The following is a 9,971-nucleotide window of genomic DNA, read 5'->3' on the forward strand; positions in this document are numbered from 1 at the left end:
CACAATTTAATTTGTATTTTATTCTCTGCTAGGTGCAAAACTTAAGGAGTGGATGGGTCCAGTGTACCTTATCAGTTACTCCTTATTTACACCCTCCCCTTTCAGTTAGCCACAGATGTATGCTGTAGTCAGAGGAAATGGTTTGCAGTGTAAAAGAAGCTTTATAGTTCTTCAAAATCTTGGAGTTATGCTATACTTTTTAAGTACAAAATTGTATCTTAGGTAAGATGACAATTATACAAGTGTAGGTGATGTAGGCAAGTATAGGCTAATTCTCTGTCTTAGAGAATCCTGGCTCTTTGGACAGGAGCAGTGCTTGGGGTTCAACCTGTGGCTGTCTGAATCTGTCCTTGGTGCTGAGTTTATCCACTGTTTTCTTTCTGTTTTCTATTTCGTGATAATTGCTTTAATTTGCTTCTCTAAAATACCACTTTTTCAGAATTACGTTGAGAATGCAAACACAAAGAAAGGATTTTACAGTGACTGATGTTTGGCAGTCTTTAAACAGATTTTTAATTGTGCATTTCAGTTCTCTAATGCAGAAGATAAATAGTCGGCTATTTAGCTGCAACTTCATTTCACCTGGGAAGAGCAGGAAACTTACTTTGGTTGGCAGTAAAGTACCACGGAACATTAATCACTGACAAAAAGTCATTTTTCCATAATTATTTTGCCTTTTGGGACAATCTTCTAAAGTATGAGCTGTGAGACCTGTTCTCTCAAAGAAGAGTCATAATTTGGAAAAGAAACTTGGCTTAGACGGAGGGCTCAGGGACACCATCTCTACAAGCACACCACAGGCTCACTGCAGAATGGACGTCTAAAAAAGTTACTAATATACTGCTGCAAAGCAATGCCAAAGCATCCCAGTGAAGTGCTTGTTAGTGTTGGTAATTCGTCAGCTAAGTAGTTCTTCCTTCAAAAGTTTTCCTATATTTTCTGCTTTTATCATTTGAGTAGCTGGCAAGAGGTTTATTTTAGAAGTCCTTTACCTTGTTAACACGCTTCTCTGCAGCATTTCATTATCTGTACACTCAGACGATGTTTTGTGAGCCAAATGGTGTTCTCATTTTGCCACCCTAGTAACTAGACTGAGTCACCTCCCCAACAATACAGAAGCTTCCTAATCCTGTGTGTAGCATGTTTCTAGCTCACCCACAATAAAAGATACCTTGAAGATACTTTTCAGACAAAAGAAGTACCATGGAGGGTCCTGTTAGCTTAATAAACCTTGAAGTGCCATTGAGAAATAGAAATGTGCACTTTTTTTTGCTGATCCATCAATCCATTAGCTCCCGTTGTGTTTCTACTCATCTGCCTTCTGCCTGGTGGAAGAAGCCTTTGCTTCCATGAGCCCAGAAAATCAGAATAAGAAACAGCAGAAAGGCGGCTGATCAGATTGAAATTCCCTGGTAAAATCTGAAGCTGGGAAGGTGTTGACTCCTTGAGCAGAGCAATAGGAGATGCTGAGGCAGTTTTGATGACTCACACCCTATGAAAACTCCAAGTCTCTGGATGGAAAAGATTGTGTTTTTTTGATCAAGATGTTTAGGATTATTCCTCCCCAAGTCATCCTTAAATGAAGCTATGGTATGGTTGCGAGTGACTTTTCTGTATAGCTATCCTGTCAAAGTTTGCAGAGATAGCGTTTTAATGCCTTTTGTAAAGTGAGAGGTGACAATTTTGTATTTCTCATTAGTCTTTAATGATATTTCTTTTCTTTTTATGATTTCAGATCTCTGAGAAATATGGCCTGCCAGCTGAAAAGATTGCAAAACTTTATAAGAAGAGCAAAAAGGGGTAAGTAAACTATCTAGGGGCTATTGCAGGATCCTTTAGAAGTACTCAGAGATCCCAAATATGCTTGGGGCCTCATGCTGCTGGGCAGTATAAACACTTCTAGGAGACTATGCTTGAAATCTTTCATATGCTTGAAATCTTAATGTCTATGGAGACAGCAAGGGGTGGCAGGGGAGGAAACGTGAATCTCCAGTCTGTGTCTGACCAGTATTCATAGGCTTACTGTGAAGAAACAGTTGGTGTGTGGAAAATGTATTTGGATAAAGTCTGTTTTGTAGACTGTATGCTTAATAACATCATAGAGTGCTAGCGTGGGAGAGGTGCAGCCTTTGCTGTGAATGCAGTGTGGAGTTTCCCTGCAGTGTTAGGAAGAAGTATGCCACTGTCCGAATCTGAAAGGCAGGCAGGCAATGTTTGCTGCAGGGGTTTCAGCTGAGTAAATTTAGACATGAGCATCACAGCTGCGATTTTAGAATAGCTAGGCTACTACTCCTTGCCATAAATCTAAATCTCTCCACTTCAACTTTTTTTTACTTCTAAATAATCACAATATTGTAGTGATATAATTTTAAGTCAATCATTTATTTTCAGCTGTAACTCTAGCTTAGGGCATTGTTTTGTCTGGGGATTTCTTTAGCTTTTGAGAAGACAGGTGAAACTTCTCATGTTTTGCTTCTTTCTAACAAGTGATATGTTTGTTGGAAGAAACACTTTGCGGTAAAGAGCGAGGAAAACACTCATATACACTTCTAATAGTTGTTGTCAATATTCTCACATCCAGGCTCAGTTCTAGGCCTGTGAGCTGTGTGCAAAGCACAAATTACACTGCTTCCCCATATTAGCGACTTACGCAGCTCACACAGCGTGGCTGAGGAGTAGCATGGAGGTGTACCTGGGGGAGCCAACACCAGGCATGGGAAACACAGCTGGGTCTGCCAGGGGTCTGGAGTGCAGTTCATCTTGGAGGCAGCTTAAGTGGGTTGACATCCCAGCACTGGCATGTCACTTACCTTAACTATTTTGGCAAGGAGCAGCCTCTAATCCAAAGATTATAAGGGATTGTTGGGCAGATCTTGATGATGATTCCCACTATCGTCCCTGTACTGGCATGTGCTGGAGTCTGTTTTTGCATTGTAGTGAAGTGAGCACATGCGGTGGAGTGCATGGCTTTTGCTTTACAGTGTCCTGGTACATAAAAATATTGGTTTTTGCCTTTGTCACCAGTATATTGGTAAACATGGATGACAACATTATTGAGCACTACTCCAATGAGGACACGTTCATCCTGCACATGGAGAGCATGGTCGAAGGATTCAAGATCACACTGACAGAGATCTAGCCTCAGGCAGACCTTTTTCGTAAGGAACCACAGCATTTCATCCTTCTTGGAAAGCAGAAGATTCCCTGGGAACTTGACAGACATTGATCAGAGAAACTGTTACAAGACTGCTTTGAAAATACTGTCCATTCTGCACGTGTGCACCCACTGCATATAGACTTGGGTTTGTCAAGCACAAGGCCACTCATGTTAACCTGGTCCCTTATTTATTGTTCCCCACTCTCTAGTGTATAAGCAGTTACCAGCCCCCAGATTTGTAACCAGATGACCCACTGTAAATGTGAAATGCAGCATTTTAATCCATACTTTAGTGTGGATAAGCTCATTCTAAAATGTGTTAAGGAACCATGCTGGTCTAGCTTCAGAAATCTGGTGTAAATCACTTTACTAGTAGTTCTCTCCATCATTGCTAAAAAAGTGGTGCAGCGCTAAAGATGGGGAAAGTGGCTGACAGAGTTCACTTGCTCAGACTGATCCATATCTCTCTATAGTGTATAGTCTTGCCAAATACCTCTGGTAGTTCTCAGCACGTAGCAATGAGGACTTGTAAGTAAGGCATTCAGCTACAAATGTCACTTGTAAGTAAATGGTAAAGAAACCATTTTAACCTTGTATATAATGTTTATAATATGCAATAATATATTTTAACTACTGTATGTGGGCATGTTTACTGCCGCTATGTTTTTGTATGTATTGGGTTTAGGGTTTAACAGAATCTTTCCTAGAGGATTAGATTGCTGCAATCTGTTAAGGAGTGTGTACTGAGAAGCTGATAACTGCATCTGCACTCATATGCTGCACCCTTGCCCACAAGTTTTATACTGAAATGTTGGAGCAAACCATGCTACAGGGTCTGGAGTGCTCTAGCACAATGGGACCCACCTTAGGTGCCCAAGTCCCAGCTGTAGATACGTGAGTGTCCCATCCAGCTGTCACCAGATCCAAGAGGCATCATGTGTCTGCTGCCTGGTGTGCCTAGAGGTATGGAAGGGACTTCTGCCTGTTCCGTTGATGAAGTGGAGGCTCTCAAAGTGGGCTTTTCCCAAGCCTGTGGAGGGAAAGGTGCTTTCCGCAGCAGCCAGCTCATTAAAGCATTCCTCTAGACTGTAAGAAACAGGACTTCAAGCTCTTCTTCTTAAGGGTACTTGCTCTTGTATCTCCAATGAATGATTCTGTTTTGATTCCTAGGACAGTTGGGTGAGGTATAAACCCGGGCTTGATGTAAATATTTTATTGAAACTGGAACAATTTTACTAGTGGCGATTAAGTATCCCACAACTGAGGTGTGGATATAGGTCTCTCTCACAAGGGCTGGATCTGAACCCAAGTTGAACTACAAGGTTATCCCATCAAATTCCACCCCTATCTCATGAATTCTGTGAAGAGAGAAAGTTGCAAGCTAAAATCATACCAGGAAAGGGCTTCAAGGCCTGAATGTCCCTAGCACATCCAAACCCAGCACCTCTTTCTCTCCTTTCCAGCTCCTCTGACTATTGTAGAAAGCTCCTCACTCAGTATACAATCCCGTGAGTTTCAGCTGCAAGCATTTTATCCTCTATGCACTGTATGTGGATCCTGTGCAACAGACAGAAATGTGGGTCCTTTCCTACATGCAGCCTTTAGAATGTCTTTTTTTTTTTTCTCCCTGTCAGAAATCTTTTTTTTCATTTAATCACAGAGTGTTTTTTATTAAGGTGGTTAATGGTGTAAAGAAACACTGCCTAGTTTAACAGGCTCATTCTGTAGTGTTTTGAGCTGTGTGGACCTATTTACATTCAAGTAAAGTAGCTGGGATAGCTGACCAGTCTGATTCAGTCATGTTTTTGCATGAATTGTCCTGCAAGCTCTTGCACACTTTCTTAACTTCATTAGCAATAGCATCCCATTAAAATCTGTACTTCAAATGGAAATGTTAGGTACCTGTCAAAGTTTTTGTGGGACCAGAACCTATAAAAGGTTCAGGCTGTTAGTGTCAGGGCTAACGTACTCAGAATCCACATGTCTGCAAAGCGAAGTGTCTGTTCTGCCTTCTTCCCTCCCTCCCTCCCTCCCTCTTCCTTTGTCATGTGCTCTTTCTCCTTCTGATGCAGAGTTTTGTAGTAATTCCATTATCTTTTAATAAATATACTCCAGCAAAGATGCTCTTGCTACCTTGCTCAGGAGCAGACAGCCTGGGAATACAGGGGATTTATGGTGGTTCAGTTTGTTTCTACTTGGCTCAGGCTCAGATAAAAAGTCTATGCTGACTTAGCCCAGATACTTTTTTCCTAAAGAAAAAAAGAGGACAGTTTTGGCAGGTGGCATTAGGAACTGGGCCCAGCACATAGGACTAGTGAACAGTGGTGTTAGTTCTTGAATTTCTCTGTTGTTTGATGGTGTTTAGGATCCTAAGGATATTAGCTGAGATCTCTCAGCTGGTCATGATGTCTGGGCAGAAGCTACAGGTGAAGCATATGAATAAACGTACACAAGAGTTGAGCCCTGGTTCTGCCCCCAACAAACTTGCCATCCAAGCTCTCTTATAGGGAATGCCTGTAGTGCCTGAGGCTGGGCTGGGTTGGGATGTGCTGCATTAAGAGAGGACAGTGAGAATTTGGGGTTCACTCAGAGAAGGACAGGGCTGTCCTGACAGCACCAGCACTCAAGTTAATGGCACATTCTTGTCTTACGTATGGGTGGAGATGAGCTGGGATCTGTTGGATGCTGCAGCATCCTGTGCCAAGGAGCAGTGTAGGATCAGTGAGAAGTGCAGTGCTCCAGGGAATACTGGGGCTTAAGGAGCTATCTTTCCATTGCCATTTTAGGAGCTTTTGGTCAGGCACTGTCCAGAGAAGGAAAGTTGCTTCCAAGATTAACTGAAAACTTTTCTAAATACGTCTTAAAGTGTGCGAATTCCTGATACAAGAGAGCTCATACACCTGCATTTAGTTCCTTCTTACAGTCTCAATTAAGGTAGCAGGGTTGAGGAAGATGAGTAGGATTTACCCTGATGGAAATATTATTTTAAAACAACAACTAGAGCTAGTTAAGGATGATCTCCCTTAACTTTATCTGCCAGGGTCTGAGGGCTTTGTTTCTCTGCTCCAGATGCAGATGCATCACAAGCACCTAAGCCATTACAAAGACCACATCACCCTGCACCCCTTCAGCTGTAGTTACAGCATCAGCTGTTGGAGGAGCGCTGAACCTTGGATCCTGGTTCTGGCAAGCTACAAGCTCTCAGGGTTCACCTTGTTGGTCTAAAACAGGCTATCAAAGTGATGGAGAAGGGCCAGTACGAGTAATACAAACTTCTGAAGCAGTGGCCTGCCTCATGCCCTGCTTGATTCAAAGGTCTTGAGGCATACAAAGTGCTCGCATGTATATTGTTTAAAATATACGTGTTGCTTTTGTTTAATGAAAAATATTGATTAATGCTGGATCTTCCAAATATTATGAGTTAAATGGAAGTAATATTTTCCTATTGTTCAGCAGGGCACAGGAGTATCTGCCTTGCCTCCTTTTGTCTCTTTGTGGCACTGCTGTGGTTGTTTATTTAAATGAACAAAACTCTCATTTCCTTTCCTTCTTCAAGATAGCAGTCTTGAATCTTAACTAGTGCAGCCTGAAGGGTGGCTTGCTGCTCAACTCCTTTTCCCTATGAAGAATTAGAGCAGTGCATTGTCTGTAGATGTTGTGTTTTGAAAGACTCTGGTAGAGATGTTCAAAAGAATAGTCTTCTAAGCTCTGATTTTGGTTCCCGCTACAGATTTGGCACTATGTCCGTCCATTAGATGTTTTATTATGAAAACCCCAAATCTCAAATTTTAGTTACTTTCTACAGTCAGGTGCTGCTATCCCCCCAAAAAAGTGCATCCTTTCAGTGAAGCTTTGTTGATGTACAGTGATACCCCCATCGAGACATTTTGGAGGATTTTTACCACTGAATTTAAACTACAAAGAAAAGAACTTTTTTTTTTTTTTCCTATGCATCCTCTCTCATGAAGTTTTTGGTCAATGGAATTCAGAGATCAAGTGTCTTTCTTGTATATTTTCCTCTTTCAGTCTATGGATTGTTTAAATGTTGTAAATTAATTCAAACAATTAGTAAAAGCTGAACTCTCCAGCCATCAGAGATGCTGTATATTGATCAATATGGAACTGGAAAGGAGTATCTTATGACTTTTAAAACGTAAAGCTTATGAAATGTTTATATGCTCTTCCATTTTCTATGAATTGAGACAAGATACAAACAAGAATGTTTGTGCCAAAGTTTCTGACAAGCCCTCTTTCTGGCAAACAAGGAACTTTATGTATAAATAGTGTGCTTTTATATTAAGAAAATAGCTCATGTAACTTAATAGCATTGCAACTGGGAGAGGGGTTTGATAAACTGTAAATACAGTTATTTTATTTTTTGTACATTTTTAAGAAGGAAAAAAAATAAATATTCCTATGTATGAGATAATATTTATGTTGCTGTGGTGTGTGTTACTACATACTGGGGATTGAATTCCTACTTTTGAGCCCAGAAGACTTTTCAAAAAGAAGAAAATAGAAATTCATTCTACCGAGAAAACAAGAACAGAGACTGAAAAAATAATCACCAAAACATGGGTTCAATGACTGGCCTGGTAGACGGGGAGAGGGACGTGGATATTGTCTACCTGGACTTCAGTAAGGCCTTTGACACTGTCTCCCGTAAGATCCCCACAGAGAAGCTGTTGATGTATGGCCTGGATGAGCAGACAGTGAGGTGGACTGAGGACTGAATGGCTGGGCCCAGAGGGTGGTGGTCAGTGGCACGACGTCTAGTTGGAGGCCAGGGACTAGCGGTGTACCCCAGAGGTCAATACCAGGTTCAGTCCTGTTCAGTATCTTCATTAATGACCTGGACGATGGAATGGAATAGAACAGAATGGAATAGAATGGTTTGGGTTGGAAGGGACCTTAAAGATCACCGAGTTCCAACGCCCCTGCCATGGGCAGGGACACCTTCCACCAGACCAGGTTGCTCAGAGCCCCATCCAACCTGGCCTTGGACACTTCCAGGGCTGGGGCATCCACAACTTCTCTGGGCAATCTGTTCCAGTGCCTCACCACCCTCCCAGCAAAGAACTTGTTCCTCACATCTAATCTCAATCTACCCTCTTTCAGTTTAAAGCCATTACCCCTTGTCCTATCACTACATGCCCTTGTAAAAAGTCCCTCTCCGGCTTTCCTGTAGGCCCCCTTTAGGTACTGGAAGGCTGCTATAAGGTTTCCCTGGAGCCTTCTCTTCTCCAGGCTGCACAACCCCAACTCTCTCAGCCTGTCTTCATAGGAGAGGTGCTCCAGCAGTGTGTACCCGCAGCAAGTTTGCTGATGACACAAAACTGGGAGGAGTGGCTGATACACCAGAGGGTTGTGCTTCCCTCAACAGGCTGGAGAAATGAGCTGACAGGAACCTTACAAAGTTCAACAAGGGGAAGTGCGAAGTCCTGAATCTGGGAAGGAACAACCCCATGCACCAGTATATGCTGGGGGCTGCCCAGCTGGAAAGCAGCTTGGTAGAAAAGGACCTGGGAGTCCTGGTGGACACCAGGTTGAACCTGTGTGCCCTTGCAGCAAAGGCGGCTGATGGTATCCTGCATTAGACAAAACATTGCCAGCAGGCTGAGGGAGGTGATCATTATCCAGTGCTGGTGAGGCCACACCTGGAGTCCTGTGCCCAGTTCTGGGCTCTGCAATACAAGAGAGACATGGACATGCTAGAGAGAGTCCAACAAAGGGCCACTAACCTAATGAAGGGATGGGACCACCTCTTCTATGAGGACAGCCTGAGACAGCTGGCACTGTTCAACCAGGAGAAGAGAAGGCTCTGGAGAGATACTATCAGCGTGTACAAATACCTGAAGGGAGGGTGCAAAGAGGACAGGCCAGGCTCTATTCAGCAGTGCCCAGTGACAGGACAAGAGGCAGTGAGTACACACGGAAACACAAGAGACTGCCTGAACATCAAGAAACACTTTTTTCTCTGTGAGTGTGATGGAGCACTGGCACAGGTAGCCCAGAGAGGTTGTGGAGTCTCCATCCTTGGAGATACTTAAAAGCTGCCTGGGTACAATCCTGGACAACTGGCTCTAGGTGGCCCTGCTTGAGCAGGGGGGTTGGACCAGATGACCTCCAGAGGTCCCTTCCAACCTCGACCATTCTGTGATTCTGTGACACATTGGAGTGTCCTGGGAACCTGGCTGGAAGCGCTGGCACTAACATCTTTGTGAGTCCCGGGCACCTGGGCTGAGATCCTTACCCGCATCTGCTCCTGCTGTGCCCTGCGTGCCCGAAGCACTGAAGCATACCTGGCCATGCATCTTGCAGTAAAACATTTTCATCAACCATTTTATTGTCCACCAGTTGACTTTGTCTTTTCCAACAAGAATCCAGGAGGTGAGAACATCTAAGTAACCGGGACATCGCTTGGGAAAGCATTTGTCTTGGCAAAGGGATGCTGCCCAAGCAGTGGCAGGGCAGCCCTGTCTTACTGTGGGGGGAAGTTCAGCGCTGCTGCCGAGGGCAAGTCCTGAGTGGGACAAGGTGCCATGTGAGAGCCAGCTGCTGAGATCTCTTCTCGTGTCAGGCAGAGACCACACCTGGGCAATGAGGAAAGAAGTTATTCACCTGAAATGTCTCGGCCAGCGGAGCGTTGGCTCCAAGAACCCAGCTTCCTCCAGCCCCTCCCCATCCAAGCAAAACTCATCCAGTTGTATCCAGCTCTAGGAGCCTTTTCACAGTTGCCAAAGGCTTTAAAAAAAGGCCTTCCCTGTGTGCTTGGCATTTTTCTAATAGTTTTGAAAAGTATTTGTCAGCTGTT

At 43.5% G+C, this 9,971-nt stretch overlaps 1 protein-coding gene across 5 annotated transcripts in view; it reads left to right on the forward strand.

Moving 5' to 3' along the window:
• The window catches only part of GRHL2 (grainyhead like transcription factor 2), a 70,770-nt gene extending 63,220 nt beyond the window's left edge, over positions 1-7,550 (forward strand). For all 5 annotated transcript variants that reach the window (XM_069779797.1, XM_069779796.1, XM_069779793.1 and 2 more), the window contains exons 15-16: positions 1,736-1,800; positions 3,025-7,550. In XM_069779797.1, the coding sequence (XP_069635898.1) occupies positions 1,736-1,800; positions 3,025-3,139 (180 nt within the window). In that variant the 3' untranslated portion in view covers positions 3,140-7,550. The remainder of the gene's footprint in view (positions 1-1,735; positions 1,801-3,024) is intronic.
• Positions 7,551-9,971: the final 2,421 nt, after the last annotated feature.

The sequence above is a fragment of the Haliaeetus albicilla genome, chromosome 3 (assembly GCF_947461875.1).
Source record: "Haliaeetus albicilla chromosome 3, bHalAlb1.1, whole genome shotgun sequence".
NCBI lineage: Eukaryota > Metazoa > Chordata > Aves > Accipitriformes > Accipitridae > Haliaeetus > Haliaeetus albicilla.